Below are 21,158 nucleotides of genomic sequence, written 5' to 3'. Positions count from 1 at the left end.
CAGTTCCCTTTTGCTCATGCTATGTGCTATAGTTCTTGTGCTATAGTGCGAGAGGCAGATGAGCATGAATTTGGCCAGTTTGCCTTTGCTGCTCCACCCCTTCGCTTTCCCTGAAAATTTGCTTTGGAAGATCTCCCAGCCCTAAGCACCTATTCCCCTCTTGCGCAAGTGCTAGATTGTGCATGTGGAAAGTATGGTTTGGATACAACCTGAGAACATATGAAGAGGTCCGCTGAATCAGGCCAAAAGCTCATCTAGTCCAGCTTCCTGTATCCTGCAGTGGTCCACCAAATGCCGCAGGGAGCACACAAGACAACAAGAGACCTGCATCCTGGTGCCCTCCCTTGCATCTGGCAATCTAAGGTAGCCCATTTCTAAAATCAGGAGGTTGGACATACCCATCATGGTTTGTAACCTCCAGAAATTTGTCCAATCCCCTTTTAAAGTGATCCAGGCCAGATGCCATCCTGTGGCAAGGAGTTCCTCAGACTACTTACATACTAACTCTTCAAACACTCAATGTTAGTGGATGTCCCCTGGTTCTGGTGTTGTGTGAGAGGGAAATGAACATCCCCCTATCCATTTTATCCATCCCTGCATAATTTTGTATGTCTCAATCATGTCCCCCCTCAGGCACCTTTTTTCTAGACGGAAGAGTCCCAAACGCTGTTGCCTTTCCTCATAAGGGCGGTACCCCAGACCACTCATCATTTTGGTTGCTCTCTTCTGTATCTTTTCCATTTTCACTATATCCTTTTTGAGGTGTGGCGACCAGAACTGGACACAATACTCCACGTGTGGCCTTACCATTGATTTGTACAATAGCATTATAATATTAGCCGTTTTATTCTCAATACCTTTTCTAATGATCCCAAGCATGGAATTAGCCCGCTTCACTGCTGCCGCATGTTGGGTCGACACTTTCATTGTGCTGTCCACCAGCAGCCCAAGATCTCTATCCTGATCTGTCACATACAGCACAGAATCTATTAGCCTATATGTGAAGTTTTAGTTTTTTGCCCTAATGTGCATTACTTTGCACTCACTTACATTGAAACGCATTTGCCATTTTGCTCCCTATTCTCCCAGTTTGGAGAGATCCTTCTGGAACTCTTCACACTCTCTTCTGGTCTTAGTGTCAACCTCACACTTGACCAAACAAGTTTAGTGTCAACCTCAAACTTGGCCACCTTGCTGCTTAACCCTGTCTCCAGGTCATTTATGGTTTGAAAAGTACCGGTCCTAGAACAGATCCTTGAGGCACACCACTTTTCACCTTTCTCCACTGTGAAAATTGCCCATTGACACCCACTCTCTGTTTCCTGGTCCTCAACCAGTTCCTAATCCATGAGAGGATCTCCCTCTTATTCCCTGACTGTGGAGTTTTCTCAACAGCCTTTGGTGAGGGACCATGTCAAATGCCTTCTGAAAATCCAGATATATAATATCCACAGGTTCTCCTGCATCTGATCTACTGATTTACTTGATGAAAATTCAGCAACAGGAATAGTTGTGAGAAGTGTGCATGTGCCACAATACATAGAGAACAGTGAAACTCTTGTAGGGCTCTACAGAATTTTGTTCCTGTTTGGGTTCCTCCTGGCCCTGATGTTCTCTTTATGATCAAATGTGGAGTTCGGGAATAAAGACCCCAGTGTACACCTGGTTCGCTCAGGCCTGTTGATACTTGATGTCTCATCACTTAATGACCTGCAGCCTAATGAGTACATAGTTCCAGTTGCAAAGTATTATATTGCTGGTGGAGCATATGAAATTACTGTCATATAATTTTGAGAACTAATTCACTGAGTCACATGGCATCCTATGATTCTTCTTCAAGCATACAATCTTGCTCCTCCATAGTGTGAAAGGAATTTGTCTGCCCCAGGCTGCATATCAGAGAATTTAAGCAATGTTATGGCATGACTTGCACCAATCTGAACTCACCATGTAGACTCTGATGACAGAGAATTTGGACTTTGGTAGGGGATGGGGAAACCATAGCTTTTAATGTCAACTTTAAATGACAATTTGTCATGTACAGGAAATTCTCTTTTCAGTAGTGTAACTACTGAGTGTGTAATTACTAGGCTGTAACTACTGAGCATTTCAAGCACAGGAATGTTCTGAAGGAGTTCCAAGAATGTCCCTCTTGCTTACTCTGTTATTAATATCTTTTATAAAACAAGGCATCCCTTGACTCTATGTTTTTTTTCCCCCCATATATAGTATTTTCTTTCTTTTCCACCTATAAGGACAACATTATGGTACTCTTAAATGTTTGGGAATAGGTCATTAATCATCCTAACTTCCTTGGATGATTTGAGCTATTGAAAGTGAAACACTCATAAGAGGCTGTTGGACATCATGTGCTATGATTGTAGTGTGGGGAAAATCCAAAGAGAAAATCCATCCATTCAATTCTCATAATATCAAGAACCAGATGGGTTGGGTGGATGGCATAGCTAACATTTATCTTAACATCACCATGAATGGTGTGGTTGGTCTTGAGTTGGGAACAGGTAAGAACATAAGAACAGCCCCACTGGATCAGGCCATAGGCCCATCTAGTCCAGCTTCCTGTATCTCACAGCAGCCCACCAAATGCCCCAGGGAGCACACCAGATAACAGGAGACCTGCATCCTGGTGCCCTCCCTTGCACTCCAGGTCTTGAACTCCGTTTTTCATGGTCTTAGCTTAAACCAATATTTTAATGACCATGCCACCCTTAAATGGAGTTGCTGTAGCTGAAAAGATCATGTGATTGTCATGGAGTTATGACCCTGGTTCAGAGACAAGTGGAAAAAATATATATGATTGATCTTATGTATTTTAGGGTCTTTTATTATGACAATAAGGTTCGAGTTGCTTACACTTGGAAAGCTCTGTGTACGTGTGCATGCATGTGTGCATGTGGGTGGGTGACAGAGGCATACCGAGGGCTTTTGGTGCTCAGGGCAACACCATGACGCCGCACAGCATCATGACATCACTATAGCTCATGCGCTCCAATGCACTCAGTCGAGAAGTCGCTGGAGCTCTCACGCTCGCTCTGCAGCTGACCGGGCGATTTCACCTGACTGGCTGCTGAAAGGGCACATGCACTTCAACGGCTTTCCCGGAAACAATTGGGGAAGCAATTGGAGTGCGTCCTCTTGCGACCACCATCCTGTTTATGCCCATGGTATGAGCCATTTTGTGCCGCAGGGGCAGAACATCTCTGGTGGGTGGTTATTCACCATAGCATCTGTCATGCAACATGGCAGTTTCCATTCATGGAATGAGGGTAGGAATTTGTGCTTTTGATGCTGACTCGCCACTAGGCCACACAAATGCCCTTTTCCTAGTCTTTCTAGGAAAGTTTTTCTGGTCTCTGGAAAGGCCTGGATTTTAACAGAGTTTTGTAAGTGGGTTGCATCTTTAGACAACCTTTTGTGTGGGATTTACGATGTTAAATGGGTTCATGAAGATTTTAATGATGTTATATCCCTCTTGCCATTCTGTGGGAGACTTTAGCTACAGTGGTGCAGGTCTCTATGCTACTTGTTTAGTTTGTTTAGCTTTGGTAAATTTGCAGTTTAAAGAAGACTATTTAAATGAATGTGGTTGTTCAAATATTATTTTAAAATCAATAACCAAGAGCAAACAAGATCAGCGATCAGATGAAATTACATTTCAATTGATCATTGTTAGCAATAATTTCAATCCTTTTTACTTAATCGCTTGCTGGATAAATCATACATGCTTATTAAGGACTTATAGGCTGTGGAACCAATCAATGAGGGCATATTCTTTTTCCAGGTCATAGCTGAGAGTATTAAAACACATGCTGAAAAGACTCCATTTGATTAATTCATTAAGGATCCTTTCAGGAAAGTGCAGATGGTGGGTTGATGGGAGTGGCAGGAAGCAGGAGGGAGGGACACATTTCTTGAATGGTTGGATGCTTCTAACAGCAGCGTCTCTGCAAGATGCAAATAAATACAGATAAGTACATCTAAGAAAAATCTAAGAAAAATGAGACAGACTTTCTACCATTCGCACTCACTGAAAAAAGCATTAGTTAACATATGATCTATTGATAACCTGCAATTTAGTAAAGTAAGATTTATAACCCATTAAAGTACATGGACAAATTTATCTGCTTACAGCCATTACTTAAATGAAAGTAACTTCACATCAGTCAAAGTTAAGCTCCAAAGGCTTAGATCTATACTTTTCTCTCTAAAAAATAAAGTGGAATAATTGAAACGCATAAAACACAGCAATTGTAAATGTTGTTACACAATAATTTTCCTATAAAAATACAATTTCTCTTCATTAGCAAAAACAAGATAAGGCAAAGATAATGAAGTGTTAAGATATATAATACATTTAGAGCCCAATCCTATTCTTCTCTACTCCCCCCCCCCCCACTGGTGCAGCTGGTCCAGCGGGGGGACGACAGATTAGAAGCCTTCATTGGGGGAAAGAGATTTAAATCCCCTTACTCCTCTGTAAGCATCCTGCTCTACAGTGGGTCTCCTAGGACCTACACCAGCTCTTTAGAAAGGAGACAGGGAGGCTGCTGATGGAAGGGATAGGATCCAGCATGCACTGTCACTCCCAGATGCACCCCTCCCATAGCCTCCCCACCCAGTTCCTCCTCCCTCCTCACCTCTGCTACTGCCTTACCTGCGCTGCAGCTGCAATGGGGTCTAGCAACAGACAGGGAGCATAACTCCCTCTTGTGGCAGTGTTTCAAAATGGCTTCTAACAGAGTGCTGCATGCCTTCCACAGTTGCAAAGTGCTCTGTTAGGATGCAACAAGTTAGGATGCAAACTTACACAGGAGTAACTGTTCAATCCTAATAGCCCCACTTTCCAATATGCGCACAATCTCCATTTTGGTTCCTTAGTTGACATTCCTGAGAGTCAGCTGCATACACTGGAGATGGGGAGATGAAGCTTTCTCTAATCAAGATCATGCTAGTAAAGGGTTATTGATTTATTGGAACAGAAAACTATAGCATCACAGGGCATCTGTGTGTCATCCTCCTCTAAATTCTAGCAAAATCAGGCTCCCATTTTGGCCTAATTCTACTTGCAAGCACACATCCTCTTGCGTAATAAATAAAACTTAACTGCCCAGTGGCCAGAGCACCTGAACTGTCTTTTCCAAATAGTTCTCCAGGAAGCCTCTCCACCAATGATCCAAGCATTAGTACAACCCACACCATGCCATACATTTTGTTCATTTAAGAACCTCTTCAATTGGGGTTTTCCCAGTTACCCCAAGTAATGCCCCACTAGGGGGCTACTTGGATCTGCGCCAGCGATTTCATTAGCACAAATCCAAGCAGCCTGTGTAAAGCTGATGGGAGCCGGGGACTGGGGTTTAGATTCACCCTACACTGCCGCAGCCAGTCCCACCCTCCTTCTAGGCCTGATCTCAGGCCTTCCAGGGCCGCTCTCCTCCTGCCCCCAAATGCCCCTCCCATCTCCATTCCACCCTCCTGCCACCCTCCACAATGGCCTGCTTTGGGCGGTGCAAATTTACCAGTGCTGGCTCTGGATCCAGCATCTAATTGCTGGCACAGGCCTCTGAACTGGCCTCCCAGACTCCCAAGTCACCATGAGTGTGCTTTATGACCCATTTCTGACACTCAGAGGCTGGTGCAGGGGGCTTGCACTGGCTTAGGTCAGCATCTGGATTGCTTTACTCACTTCCTTAGGAGAGGTTCCTCTTCAAACGGAGAGGCCTAACTAATGGCCCATTTTGCAATCAATATTTGATAGGATTTTTTTCTGCTCTAGTGATTGCATTCCAAAACATTTTATAATTCATAGACATTAGCATCTCCCTGGCCTTTTTCAATAAACTTTGTGTTGTTAGCTAACTGTGTTCCTCAGCCAACTGCTTAAAGACCTGAAAAACAGCTTGAGACCTACATTTTGGATGAGTTGGATAGCATTGGCAATTAACTTCGATAACTTCTATGATTGTGTACAAGTGATAGACATAAATGGAAAACTTTGTACCTGTTGTGTCATTTTTGACATTTTAAAAAGCTGCATCTGTTGTGTATGTAATACCCTATGTCAGTGTTTCTCAAACTGTGGGTTGGGACCCTCTAGGTGGGTCGCGAGCCAATTCCAGGTGGGTTCCCATTCATTTCAATATTTTATTTTTAATGTGTTAGACTTGATGCTACCATAGAATGTGACTGCATTTGAGGAAATGTTACAGACCTGTAGTTTTAACAAGGTACTATGTATATTCTTTTAACAATGATAGTAAATGGGACTTACTCCTGGGTAAGTGTGGGTAGGATTGCAGCCTAGGATTGTTAAGAATTGTTAAGAATTTTCCTGCTTAATGATGTCACTTCTGGTCATGACATCATTTCCAGTGGGCCTTGACAGATTCTCATTCTAAAAAGTGGGTCCTGGTGCGAAATGTGTGAGAACCACTGCCCTATGTATTTTAAGAAACAAATACATTGGATAGCTGTTTGCAGCACCAAGCTTTTTCTTGATCAGCAACAGCTAAGCAGTGAGTTTGTTTTTGAAATTTTAAGATATTAATTTCTCTTGTGTGTTCACCTCTGTTAGAGCCCAATCCTATCCAATTTTCCAGGGCCGGTGCAGCTATATCAGTGGGGCGTGTGCTGCATCCTGGTGGTGGAGGGACAATCACATAGGCCTCCTCAAGGTATGGGAACATTTGTTCCCTTACCTCGGGGTTTCATTACGGCTGCACTGGAGCTGGAAAGTAGGATAGGATTGGGCCTATCTTTGTTGCTTCCCTGGTGGATGAGACATGAAGGAGAGGTAGTATTACTCTGGTACTGTGAATAACTGAGAGAAGTTAAATTAGTTCTGGCTAGTCAGTAAAACAGTTAGATTGTGTTAGGGTTTTATTTTTTCTTTGTAGTTGTTTACAGCAAGTTCACAAAAGGGTTCTGCCTTGGGGTGGAGTCCTGCAGATTTGGGAGCCTCTGCTTATTGTAGTGCTTTAACCAACTGCATATTTGGATTGTATTAAAGCCTCTTTTTTGGGGTTAATGGATCTTAATAAACTCTGTGTTCCTTATTCCTTTTAGTTTGGGTCTTATTGAGATATCTGGGAACCATTACTCTCTTCCTTTACAGAGCGTAAGAGAGAGGAATTAAAGAGAACCTGTTAAATAGTTTGTCAGTGGTTATGAAATTTCCTGGGAGATTTAGTCTTGGTGGGGGCAGGGGCGGTGAAGTGATCCCGGGGTTGTTCCCCTGTGGGAAAAGGGGGGCTATTTTTAAATTAAGTATACATGTTCTCAGGGTCCAGGAGACTTGCAGGTCACCCCATGGCTTCTAAATATTGAAGGTTGCAAGCAGGATGAAACTGGAATTTCTATTTCTGGTTTCATCATGCTTGCAACTTTCACTATTAAGAAGCTGTGGGGAAACCTGCAAGCACTCCATTGGGCTCCCCACACCCCCTGGACCCTGAGAGCACATATGTTTAGTTTAAAAATAGCCTCGTTCCCCTGCAGTGTTGCAATCCTGGGGATTGCTTCACTGCTTTCCCCTGCCCCTTAAAGGGAACAGGCATCGTTACACGAGTCGGTGGGTCATGACCCACCAGTTTGAGTATCACTGGTTTACGTCATAAGGAATGGGGGTTTAGCCCAGGGAATCTCTCTGGTGATCCTGGTTCTTGGGCTGGTGGCAGTGAGGTAGCTATCTAGGGGATATTTTTCCTCGCAGGACCTTGACAGCTTTAACCCTAAGCCGTGATCTGCCAAAGGTCCCATTACACCACACTTCAGGCTCATGGTGTTATTTTGTATAGCTTGGAATGCGAACATTCCAGCTTGGAAGCGAAAGCAAGGCACAGACTTGGATTCTTCTTTAACCACACAGCCCTCTGCCCTTTCCAGCCCTCCCCCCCTTTCCAGCACCCCATCTTTCCACCTATTGAGGGCAAAGCACCATGCCTGTCTCCCACAGGGAGCCCCCCAACCCACCCAGAGCTCTGTACCCTGAATTATCAGTTCTGCGTTTTCAGTGGTGGCTGAGCTGGGTGTTACGTGACCCACCTGAATTTGGCTTGTATCCTGATCCACAGTTTGAGAAACACTGGTGTAGTTACTAGGTCCTTCTTTTTTTTAACAAATCCAGGAATACAAATGCTGGGAAATAGAACTGAGCGAAACGTTCTATAGGTGTTTGATTGTTCCGTGCTCCAGATTCCTCCCACTTGACCTGCAAAGCTCTGTGCACTTAAGATTTTCCCTAGCTTAGGGTGAATTTTTTTCATTATCAGAGTCACCCTTATCCATAAACATCCTGAAAAAAGGATCTCAAGGGATGCTGTAGCCCACCACCTTCATCTGCTTATTTCTTCACATCTCCTTTTGCTCCCCTCTACCTTTTTAAAGTCATGGGAGAAGAAAATAGGAGGGACAACTGCAACAAGGCTGGCTTTGGTATGGCAGTGGTCAGCAGTGGTGGGGCGCAGCCAGTTTGCCTCTTCCATCAATCTGCCCCTTGGCCATCCATTGCCTGAAGTGGTTGCCTCACAATACCTCATTAGCAGGCTGGCTGGGGCCCCACCTCAAAATGTAGCTGCCCCATCTAACAAGGAGTGGTGACTGTGGCCTTACCTGAGAAGCTGCTCGCCCTGAAACGGCCTCAGCAACAATCATCTCCATTGACAAAAAGGAAACTCTTGACGGAAAGATCAAGATGGATGTTCAGCTCCGTCCTAAACATGATTTAATCAGACCGAAGGTGATGATACTCTGTCATCATGGACTCACGAAATTACCTCTCTAATAATAGGTATAGTCTCTCATTAAATTATAGCATTTTGCAACCAGGCAGGCTACACAGTGCACCAAACAATGGCAATGTGCATTATTTTGTCTGGGCTATGCAATGTTTTGCCATTGCTCAGTGCTCTAATTTGAAACCATTGCCCTGTCCAATTATATTAAACTTTACATGCATTATCTTTACAAATGTTTTTTTTTAACTCTAATTGGGGGTTTGAGAACATAAGATGGTCAATAATCACTGTCTTTTCTTCTGCAGCTTTTTTTTCCTTGTGGGTTGTACTAGCTAATTAAGTCCACAATTGAGATTGTAATAAATTGTGTGGGCATTAATGCATGTTCTGTACCTTCTGAGCCCAAAAGAATCAATGTAAGAAGTCTGATAATATTGATTTACTATTTAGTGGCACCAAAAGTACTAATGTGAGACTAAGAAAGAAACATTCAAAATATGTTTAGATAACAAGGTCCAAATTAAAGGTAACTAAAATCCCCATCATTAGCACAGTGAGTTTGTGGGTGGGCCGAGCCCACTCTGTATTAAACTGGAATTCAGCACTAAACTTTTTTCAATGGTATCTGCCATCTTTAGGCAGAGATTTGAGGAAAATGAACATTTTCTGCTGGCAAACTAGGCCAGTAGACATGTGTCACAAAAGTGACTGGTTTGCATGTGTGACACGAACTAGCCTTCACCACTGCTGAGATGTTAGCAGCCCAAAAGAAGCTGGTAGGCTAACATCTCTTCTCTGCAGTTGCTAAGGCCAATTCACTTCACACATGCAAAGAGTCACTGTCTCTGTCTGAAGCCTCATAGCTATCCCTGAGACTGGAAGCCAGAAGTATAACTCCTCAATCCAGTGCCCGGGGCAGTGATGTTGCGACGTCATGCAACATCACTGCCCCATCACTACGTTGGTTCTCTATGGGTGAGAGCCCTTGGCTGGCTTTGCCGCGGCCCATCCTGACTCCTGTGAAGGCTCCCATCCTTCACAGAAGTCGGGTTAGGGAGCCCCACTCTCGGGAAGAACATGAATTGCCATTCTTAACGAGGCTGGGGCTTCGAGTGCCTCCTTCTGGCTCCTGTGAAGACTGGGAGTCTTCACATAAGCCAGGACTTATGTGGAAAACACTCCTTGGGTTTTTTAAAGCAATCCCCTCTGTTGCTACTGCCCCTGCCCCTGTGTGTGGTGGCGGAGCCACCAAGCCCCCTGAAACCCAGAGGTGACTGGGCAGAGCCCGGGAGAGTCATGCGCCCTCCTTGGTGTGGTGCCTACAACCCGTGTCCCTCAGGCTCCTCCCAAGATACACCTCTGCTGGAGAAATGTAATGTGTTAATCTACTGTTGGGCAACATGGATGTATCCACCTGTGCTTTATGCAATCAAAGTGATGCTTTTAGAGGGGATGGCGACTTCAGCCCATCCTCCCATTCCCTTGTAACTCTAGAGGCCCTGTGTCTGATGCCACTCTCTTCCTGGGGTCCCAGCCCTGTCTGGGAGCCTGCCAAGTCACCCCTTGGGCCATTTGGCTGCACCCCCTCCCCCCTTGGGCCCATCTGGAGCAGTAAGTGGGGGGTTGGGGGCAGGTAGCTGGGCCCAACCTCGACAGAGGAGAACCCAATGAAGAAGGCATTGCTAAAACACTATTAGCCTCGAACTACAATGAACTGCCTTTACCTGCACATTCAAATGTGTTGTGTGCTGGAAGAAAGATGTTCCAGTAGTGCAAAGTGAAGATTAAAATGATTTTTGCTTCTTTTCTCCAAAAATTAATGCAGTCTTGTTAGTACCCCATATAATCAAAAATGAAATTGTGATTGCCATCAGGGGGTAAGCATTGGCTTAATTTTCACTTGTGCAATTGCACTCATTACAACTTTAGGAACTACCTTCCGGTTTGAGGTTTTGCTTTTAGAAATGGGCCAAGTGCCTTTTTCAGTTCTGGGGTTTTTTTTCTGACAAGGAAACTGAAGAAATTGGCCTGGCTGGATACTGTCTGATGCCTTCAGTAGAGACAATGCCTTCAATTCAGGAGAGTTATGAATCTAAAGAGGTTAGTTGATTTTCATGGGAGGAAAACCCCATGGTGGAAGGAAATCAGACAACTAATGAAAATGGCTGCGTCAAAATCAATCCCCCTTTTCAATCACAAAAAACACTTTTATCTTTCAGAAGTGACAACGGCATTTAGATTTTGATTTGAAACCCAGTATTATTGATAAAGAGGATTAAAAACAGTACCATTTTAAAAATATATTCGTTTCATCTGTGTAACACTAGTATTTATACCATTGGTGTTACAAGATGCATTTGTTACCATATACAGTCATTGCTTTTTTGACTTTATATTTAGAGAAACACCTTATATTAGTTATAGCTCAGAAAAAGATTCTTAGACCATCCTAGGCTTAAGGACTGTGGACACCAGGCTTTAGACTAGAAGAAAAACATCAGATGTACCTTCACAAGTTATTAAGTTTTTATATGCAGGGCTGGTCCAAGCCAAACTCCTGCTCAAACCCCCACTTCCATCACCCTACACACACATTAACACCCTCAGGCACCAGCACCACATTACCATTTTTGTTTGTCCCTCTGCGGCCACTTCTTGTAAAGTGATGGGCAGCCCAGTCCTGAGCATTCTGGTGCCCACTGGAATAATGCTGAACACTCAGCAGTGGCCTTCCTGGAGCCCTGCCTGGAGCCACACCAGAAAGTGCAGGAAAGCAGCCAAAGGTGGAGCAGCCCTTAGGAGGTGGCTGTTATCACAAGGCACAACTTTGCTGTTCCAGCAGAACATCTTAAGTTTGGAGCAGACTGGGCTCCATTAGCATTTTGGAGCAAGTAAGCTCCACTAGATTCAACCTGACCAAAAAGGTGGGCAGATGATTACTTAGCTAATCACCAAGGTGGCCTTATTGGTCTGTGGATCTGAGGCCTCTCACCATTTCCAGAATAGAGTAACGTTACTGGTCCCGTCCTTGCTCGCCTGGCCAGCACCCAGCACCAAGTACATGTGTATATACAGTGGGTCCTCAGTATCTGCGGGAGATCCATTCCAGGACCACCACCCCCCATGGATACTGAATACCGGTGCCTCAGGACACCTGCTGTCGCAACTGGAAGGCATTTCTGGTTTTTTGAGCAAACCAGAAGTGCCTTTCCGTCATATCCAGGAAGCCTTCTGAGGCTCAGGGAGGCCACACACAACCTCCTGCATATCAGAACCCCTACCAGACGCAACCAGAAGCCATGTATGATTGCAGACTGCTGAATGCAATGCTGTCGAGCATACTCAAGCAAGTCAGGGAGTTCCTTGGAGGCCCTTCAGTCACGGGCTTGGCATTTGCAGATGTTCAAATCTGCAGGTACCAAGTCTGTGGATAAGGAGTGTCCACTGTATGTGTGTCAGGAAACAAAAGATTGACCAGGTAACATGCTCTACAAATGGACTTTCTGTATTCCCCTGTCAAGGTTCAAGTCCTCATTTGCAGTGGCATGTAGAAAGCTGATGCCCCCATTGGCAGCCACACAATTGCATCTGCTCATAGTACTGGCAAGTGCATGCAACAGTTACCGCAGCAGTGCTGGTTGTAATCTCCGCTCTTTTCTTAATTCTTCTTCATGTTATGCTACAGGATGTGATTCCGTTGTTGCCTGCAACGTCAGAAATGTCCTGTGCAGTTTTATGAAATGTGAGCAACGAATAAAGCTTCAGAAATTTGGTCCACCAAAGTTGGTCACACACTCCATCCTTACATGATGTGCGTCATTCTCCTAAATAGCTGAGTCGCACTTTTGAAAGTTATCACTGTTCTGCACCTGCCTCTTTGAATAGCCAGGCCGCCGCTGATAATTTTGCAGCGCCAGCCTTCTAACACACTGACATAATTCACAAAATGCTTCCTGTCCTGTAGGAGCTGCACATTGTTACTGGCAGTGTGTTTTAAAATACCTATAACATGCACAAGGGGGCAGGGGAGAACAATCATGAGCAGGGACCCAGTGTGATGGCTGATGGCGGGATTATATACTGTAATTTGGCAGTGACAGGAAAAAGGAAACCAAGGTGTAGGTGCTCAGAATTTAGTGAAAGAACTCAAAAGGCAGAAAAAGAGGGTTCAAGTTGGGTCTAACTGAATTAGCTCACTACCACTGAATCCAGGCATTGGGGCTCTACAGCTAACATCCATACAGTGATGGAACCCTGAAAAAAGAGGTTAGAAGGAGGAGAATGAAGGTGAAAAAGAAAAGGAGAGGAGAGAGGGTAGAGTAAAGAGAAGGAAAATGTGAGGGGAGGAGAGACATGGGCTTCCCAAAAGAAGAATGGGAGAAGAATGGAAAGATTTTGGTTTCAGAAAGAGAATGAGAGGGGAAATAGTGAGGATAAAGAAACAAGGGTTTAGGCTATTCAGACCATGGCAAAAGGCTGTGACTAGAGGCATCTGTCTGTAGCCTGAACCAAGAGCTACAGGCAAGGTGTGAGCCTAGGAACAGGCTATGAAAACAACTTGCAGTGGGGGAGCTACTGTCCAATTCTGTCCCCCCAAATTGGTGGAAGTGCAATTGTGCTGGTGGAGTGCACGCTGCAGCCAATGGTGGGAGGGGATCAGGAGGCCTGCCAAATATTTTTTACTTACCTCTGTGTTGGCCCTCTTATGGCCTAAGGGTCTAGTAGTCAGACCCATGCCAGCTATATATCCAAGGAAAGAGAGTGGGGCGGGCCAACAAATGAGGGATAAGATCCAGTGTGTGCATTTGCCACCAAGATCCTCCTCCTCTGGCCTGCTCCACTACCCCTGCTCTTCCCCCTCTCTTCCTAAGAACACCCCCAAACCTTCCCCTCCCCACTGCTGCCACCAACACCCCAGCGCCTGCAGAGCCTCTGAGAGCCACTGCCATGTGCACCACCTCTCTTGCCATTTGCAGCAGTGGCAACTGTTACCCTGCACATGCCCAATCTCATCTGATCTTGGAAGCTAAGCAGGGTCAGGCCTGGTTAGTACTTGGATGGGAGACCGCCTGGGAATACTGGGTGCTGTAGGCTTATACCACAGTCTTTCGAGACTGAAGGTTGCCAACCAACCATGGCAGCATCCAACTGTGGTCCAGCTTTCACACCACCATAAACTTGTGTTGCCACAAAACTAGTAGGATTGGGCCCTTAGTATCTCCCCTAACAAACTTTCTTGTCTAAGGTTCTAAGCCTCCTAAGAAAGATACAGCTAGAATCTTGAACAGAAAATCCCTAATTTGGAGGCCTTGATGGATCAGTCAAGGGAATGAGAAAGGAGGCCTGAGGCTGATGTGGTACTGTTCAAATCTTGTGCTGCTTTCATTGATTTCTATGTTGAAACTGTTACTATGATTGTTGGAATGATAACTAATTTTGATTGCTGTCTCCCTTGGCCATTGTGTTAGTTCCTAAATCATGCATTCTGATAATAATCATTTTATGCATATTTTTTGAATTCCCAGCATGAACTATAGCCAATATAGAACTAAAACTAAACTGGAACTGCTAATGCATAAATATACAATCACCCTTCATTTGTTAAGTGAAAAGGAATAAATAATAGATTGACATACCCCTGCATACTTGCCCATGTTGTTTAATGGCTGCTTGGAAGCAACCTATAATTTGTGCAGAGCTTAATCTGTCCCCACTTCACTTTTAAAAATAAATGAAGAAACATTAACCCATGTTACACAACCATTTCATACTAAGCATTTTTATTTAACACATTTTGGCCCAAATCCTAACCCACTTTCCAGCACTGGCATAGCTGTGCCAATGGGACATGTGCTGCATCCTGCAGTTGGGGGGCACTCATGGAGGCCTCCTCAAAGTGAGGGAATGTTTGTCTCCCTTACCTCAGAGCTGTATTGCCCTTATGTCAGTGCTGGAAAGTGGGTTAGGATTGCGCCCTTTATTTAACAACTTGTCCTGTTCAGATAACTAACTGCAATCCTATGCATGTTTACTCAGAAATAAGTCTCACTGTGTTCAATTGGGCTCACTTGTAAGTGGGTATAAAATTGCAACCTAACCTTCTCTACACAGCCAGAAGCCCCAATGAGTTTAATTGGACTTACTCCCAGGTAAGTGTGAATAGGATTGCAGTCTTAGGCCAAATCCTATCCAATTTTCCAGTCCTGATGCTGCAATGCCAATGGGGCAGGCACTGCTTCCTGTGTTGGGGAGGCAGTCACAGAGAGCTCCTCAAGGTATGGCAACATTTGTTCCCTTACCTCGGGGCCGCATTGCGGCTACACAGGTGCTGGAAAATTGGATAGGATTGGGCTCTTAGTTATTATAGCATGAATCTTTGCACCAGATCTGTTGGGAATTCAATGAAGATGCCAAGAAATCTAAATTTCCCACAGGAAAGAGATTTGAATCCAAGTTGGCTTCTTTCTAGGCACCTGTCTGAGAATAGCTGAAATGTATTTATAGCATTTCAGAATTCATAAAAAAGATTATGTTTTTGTTATTTTTTTTTAAATATTGCATAGGGATTTGGTCCCTAAATTCTTGTGCAGGAAAAATATTCAGTGAAACACTCTCTGGAATGAAATATCCATGTTCATGAGATATTAGCTGCATAGCCAGTGCTCACATAGCTGGCTCTAAACAGAGTATTTCACTCTGTGTGTGTGTGTGGTGTGTGTGTGTGTGTGTGTGTGTGTGTGTGTGTGAGAGAGAGAGAGAGAGAGAGAGAGAGAGAGAATGCTATTTAGATCTCCATTTATGTTCTAAGCTGTGTATCCATTAATAGGGTGCATTTTCTGTCCTTTGTTTTCCTAGGTCCTCTCCTTAGGAGCAGATGTTCTGCCGGAATATAAACTCCAAACACCTCGCCTCAACAAGTTTACTATATTGCACTACAGTCCATTCAAAGCCGTCTGGGACTGGCTTATCTTACTGCTCGTAATCTACACTGCCATCTTCACCCCGTACTCTGCAGCCTTCCTTCTCAATGACAGTGAAGAGCAAAAGAGGTGGGAGTGTGGCTATTCATGCAACCCACTGGACATGGTAGACTTAATTGTGGATATTATGTTTATCATTGACATTCTAATAAACTTCCGAACGACATATGTAAACAAGAACGAAGAAGTGGTAAGTGACCCGGCAAAAATAGCCATTCACTACTTCAAAGGATGGTTCCTTATTGACATGGTTGCTGCAATCCCTTTTGACCTGCTGATCTTTGGATCTGGCTCTGATGAGGTAAGCTACAGATAACAAGCCTCTTTCTTGCTTTCTGTTGACACTGATGAGATCACTTGATACGACTGTACTCTATTATATACTCACTACTCTCTGTAGGAAATTGGAAGCAGCCATTATCACTTGGGACTTACAAAACTCAACTGTACAAAAAGGATGTACTGTGAGTTGAAGGAATGATCCTTTGCTACTAGGAAAATTAATCATATTGTCCAGCAGGTCATTCTGTGCATCATCCCAGACTCTGTGGAAATAACTTCAGCCCCTAATGGAGAGTTCCAGAATAAATTCTAAAAATGTCTTGGGCTGTTACTGCCAGAGTCGTGAACGCAACTCGGATGACTCAGACTTAAGTCACAAAAATGCATGTTTTTCACTGACTTGTGAACTCGTGAGTCGCGTGTGTGGAAGAATCAGAAAGACACTTGAGTTGGGGTCCCATGACTCAGCTCTCCATGCATACAAACTCGAGTCTGCCTGTGTCTGGGTATGCTTGCTCACTGTTTTTGCAGCATGAAAACCTTGTGGGCCATCATTCAGACTAGGCAAGCAGCAGGGAAGTTCCAGCTGGGAGGCAGGGAAGGGTTAATGCATCCAAGCAGGAGGGGGGAGGTGGGAGTGATTTGTTTTGCCCATCTCTGATAAGAAGGAAGGAACCCATGATCAGACAGGCATCTGCCAGGCATTGATATTTTCCTTGGCTGAGAGAGGGCAGGAAGATGAGCCCAAGGGGTTTCTTGCCTTACGATTACCCAGGAAGGGGGAGGGGGAGGGAGGCAGGAGAAAGTTCTTTTCCCCATCTCTGATAGAAAGGCATGAACCCATGATAATTGGACACAGGATGGAAGGTTTGATATTTTCTTTGACTGAGGGAGGGAGGGCAGGGGGAGGAGCCCAAAGGGGTTCTTGCCTTAGAATTGGCTAGAGGGAAGAAAAGGAGGTGGGGAAGCAAGGGGGAAGCAGTTTCTAGCAATCACGCTTTCCAACCTCGTGGCTTCTAGTTGTTACTTGGGAGGGGGAACCCTCATTGAATGACAGGCTGTGGTGGGACTACTTCTGAGTAGAGCTGCAGTGGACTGGGTCGTCCTGGTAAACCTCACAGCTGCTGCGCATGTCCCTCCTTCCTCTTGCTGCTTTTGTCCCCACTCTCTTGCAGTTCCTTCCATCCCTCCCTTACAGATGGGCAGGGACAGCAGGGGAGTATTAAAGGAGAACTCCAACACACACACACACACACACAGACACACACACACCCTGGCAGCAGCCCTGTTTTTTTCCATGGCAGGCTTTTTAAAGGGAGTGGGAAAACTCTAGTCCTATCGAGTCATGAAAGGACAACTCAGAAAGTTCCCCTGTTATGTGCCCCCGTTATGACTCGTTACAAACTCTAGAGTCACGGGGGGTGACTCTAGACTCGACTCGAGTCAAGCCATGCTGAATCTTCCCATTCCTGGTTACTGTCAATCTTTCTTTTAGGAAGGCCTGGAACCCCAAACATAAACAGGTATCTGAAAGTAATGATAATGTGTACATTCTCTGTGAACAGTCATTTGTAACTCATTTAAAGAGGGAAGGTCTAGATTGGTATTTGTTAAGGGAGGATTTCTTCTCTTGGATTTTAATCTGAACGGGAAAAATATTAATAGGCCTCAAGATGTTCACCTTTTCCAGGTCTGAATCTGGTTACCTTTATTAATACCTCTACAGATCAGTTCCTTTAAAGACTGCACAGACTTTTCCATGTGGCAAGCTATTCATGTAGATCCACTAGAATACAGATATATTAGACCCCACCCACTTTTTGGACACAGCAGTTTCCATGTTGTTACTTTAAAAGGCCTAAATTTGAGGAGAAAAAGTGAGAAAAAGAAATGTTTGCTAAACAATGTTCTTGTCTTTCTACTTCTGTTTTCGCCATCCATTTACACCTTAACATTACAGAGAAATTGGGTCATGTCTTTGGGGGGGAAAAACCAAAACAAAATAGAGCCACCATAAATAGCCTACAAGTTGTCAGGCTTGTGGCAATGCTTGTTCTACATATCTGAGAAATTATTACCTCTTAGGCCTGATTCTCACATTCATTTCTGAAGTGGGAAGGACAACACATCCTGCAGAAGTTTAGATTCCAGTTATTCTTGTATTTGTAAAAGTCTCTGCTCTCAGCCCATGAAGTGGATTCAGAAGCCCTTTCAGAGACGCCCTCCAGCCCAATGTAAGAAGCTGTTGAACTGCTATTGTGGGGACAAAATGAGAAATTCCAATACCCAGCTCCTGAATCGCAGCGAAGGGAGAAAAGCAGTTGTGATGTAATGCCAAACCATAGCTTAGCACTACCACAATTACAGCACAATCCTATCTTGCACTGGAGTAGGCAGGCCAGGAAGCCTGCACTGTATCCAGTGCAAGATAGGGGCCCGAAGTGGCTCAGCAGGAGGCAAGGAGAAACTCTTCCCCTTACCCCCAGGTAAGCCACTGCAACCCCAATGGGTCTCCTCGGACTTGCGCCACTTCTGGAGGTGGAATAATTTGGAGGAGAGCGGAGCGGATTACAGCCGTTCCACACTGCCCACGAACGGGGGGCTAGGATCCAGCATTTCTGCCAGGTCCCAGCCCCACTTCCTGCTCTGTGCCTGCTCCTGGGACCACCCTCCCCCCGCCCTCCCCCCACCCCAGAACATCTCCCTCCTGCCTCTTCCTGCCGCCTCCCCACCCTCCAAAGACCCTTGCATCAGCCAGCATAAGCCTCCCCTTCGAGGTTGGCGTGAAGGCTGGCCCAGCCAACTCTCAAGGACATCAGCACGTTTGCGACCCTCTTGGGCCGGTGCAAGGGACTTACACTGGCCCAAGGACTCCTTAGGATTGTGCCCTTATTTGCACCAAGTCTTGGGCTGTTGTTCTTCTCCTCCTTTTTCATGCATAAAGAACAAGACTTTTGATTTTTGAATAAACTGCATTTTCCCATTAACATGGCATATTCTTTTTGTTGTGAGGAATCAGTCTTTTACGCAACCAAATCTAAATTTTTTTCCTAATGTAAGATTATTTTTTTAAAGTCACCACAGGGCAGATACCACAAGCAGTGTAGTAGTGGTACACCTTGAAGTGGAGGAGCTTGTCATGACACCCTCCATAGCCAAACCCCCATAGCCATACTTCATTAATACAACCACAAAATCAACGCTAGCAGCCTGATCCTATTCCCCCACCATGTTCTACCATGCTACCATTCTTTATGGCCAGTGCAAGTTATCAGTTTGGGAAACTTCCATCCTTCATTGTGGATGTGGATGTCAATTTTTTATTTTTTTTACTCACTCTGTAAGAGACATATTTAGTGACAGCAGGATTTCATCTTTTTTCTGCTCTTTTTACTTTTGGTGCTCTTGCCCTTAATATTTATGTGATGATCGCTTTACAGCAAGAAGGATAGTGAATATAAAATTTCCACAGTGCGATATCTTCCACTAATGATCATTTTCAGCCACGGTGTGCCTTTGAGAGGAAAGAGATTTTCCTATTATCTCAAGGTCCATCCAATAATAAGACTCCTGCTATCAACTGTGTCAAGCATCCTTTTTATTAAATGGCATCATTTTCAAAGGCATCACCAGACCTGTTCTCCAAGGCTTAGAAATTCCTGACTTCCAGCTGTTTTTGGAAAGGCCAGGAGATGACAATCAAAATACTGTGTGCCATAGTACAGGTACACTTCTATTGGTCTGCTGAGCTTGGAATCAGGCACCCAGATCCTAACAGCATGTGATATTGTAACTACCTAACAGTATGTGTTACTGTAACTGCTTTAAATTAGGCTTACTTAGAATCACAGTTTGCATAGCGCTATGCTGGAACAATAGCCTGAAAACAATAACCTGAAAACCGCATTAAAATATTAGACTGGTAGTAAACATTAATGACTTTTTACTAGCAATCCTGGATTTTTCTGCTTGCGTGAAATACCTCTCATGGACAAGGACCCCAGCACAAGGCTTATACTGTTGTGAGGAGCGATCCCCCCTTCTCTTTCTCGAATACTTTAGAGCCCAATCTTATCCAAATTTCTGTGCTGATGCAGCTATGCCAACTGGGTATCCTGTGTTGGGGGGGGGGCAGTCAGGGAATCCTCAGGATAAGGGAAAGTTTGTTCCCTTATCTTGGGGTTGCATTCCAGCTATATCAGTGCTGGACAGTTGGGTAGGATTGGGGCCTTATTTATTTTTAATTTTCAAGTACGTGTTTAGTGGTACTAGGCTGGTTTCAACAGATAATAATAATATTATAATAATAATACAGGTATTTATATACCGCCTTTCTAGGTCCTCAGATTTCTTCTCAGACTTTATTGAAGGCAGTTTACATAGGCAGGCTAATTTAAATCCCCGTAGGGATTTTTACAATTGAACTTGTCACTCTGAGGTTTTAGTAAATGTTCTCCAACCTCAAAGTTGCAATCAGTTCATAGACAAGCATATCCCTTTCCTTCAGGTGCTGTTGATAGGGGTTCTGAGCAATCATCTTTTCCTTGCCCACTTTCATGTACCTTTGGATCCAGTTAAGATGTCAGGGATCATCAAGCATACTTGGTCAGCCATGGTCAAACCAGGTAGGATGTTGTATGACATCCCAATGGTGGTATTTTTCTTCTGCAGCAACCAGTGACTTTGAACCCATTTTCTACCATTGCTACTTAAAAGCCTCTTTTGTGCTCCCATACCAAGAACTTCTCTGCTGGACATGAATTACCATGCGGTAAATGCAGTCTTTCCAAAAGTAACCCACCACAGACTCTTATGCAGATTTTTGTTTCAGATAGATTGCAATATTGAGATGCATGAATGTGCTCAACAAAGATAGATAGCACTAAGGAATCCGCAGTACATGTGTGGTGGATGGTGTAAGCCAGGTGTGCGTGTGTTGGAAATATACCTTTCAAGGAGTACTTTCCACATTGGCTTATGTGCCACAAAACCCCTGCCTATTGCAAGGTATTCTGGTGCTCGTTGTAGAACACATATTCAATTCATGTGTGTCACTGCCCACACCTGCTGGGGCTCACTTTTTAAGGCTCATTCTTAAATATACTTAACCTTAGAGCATGCTCAGCTCTTCCTTGGGGAT

At 44.4% G+C, this 21,158-nt stretch overlaps 1 protein-coding gene, 1 long non-coding RNA gene and 1 pseudogene across 3 annotated transcripts in view; 2 read left to right on the top strand and 1 right to left on the bottom strand.

The window, feature by feature from the left end:
• Positions 1–21,158, top strand: part of KCNH7 (potassium voltage-gated channel subfamily H member 7) — a 357,422-nt gene that overhangs the window by 251,038 nt on the left and 85,226 nt on the right. Inside the window, exon 7 of the mRNA XM_066612100.1 lies at positions 15,612–16,037. Within this exon, the coding sequence (XP_066468197.1) occupies positions 15,612–16,037 (426 nt within the window). The remainder of the gene's footprint in view (positions 1–15,611; positions 16,038–21,158) is intronic.
• LOC136636811 (uncharacterized) overlaps positions 3,368–21,158 on the bottom strand; it is a 39,168-nt gene continuing 21,377 nt past the window's right edge. The window contains exons 2-4 of one of the 2 annotated variants that reach the window (XR_010793550.1): positions 8,632–8,732; positions 4,676–4,793; positions 3,368–3,965 (exon numbers count right to left, since the gene is read on the bottom strand). This is a non-coding gene — a long non-coding RNA (uncharacterized lncRNA). The remainder of the gene's footprint in view (positions 3,966–4,675; positions 4,794–8,631; positions 8,733–21,158) is intronic. The other variant, XR_010793549.1, reaches the window with a different exon arrangement.
• On the top strand, positions 13,731–13,850 carry LOC136638444 (5S ribosomal RNA; annotated as a pseudogene).

This window comes from Tiliqua scincoides, chromosome 1 (genome assembly GCF_035046505.1).
Source record: "Tiliqua scincoides isolate rTilSci1 chromosome 1, rTilSci1.hap2, whole genome shotgun sequence".
Lineage (NCBI taxonomy): Eukaryota > Metazoa > Chordata > Lepidosauria > Squamata > Scincidae > Tiliqua > Tiliqua scincoides.
The sequence above is the reverse complement of the archived record's forward strand: the minus strand, read 5'-3'. Positions and strand labels throughout refer to the sequence as shown.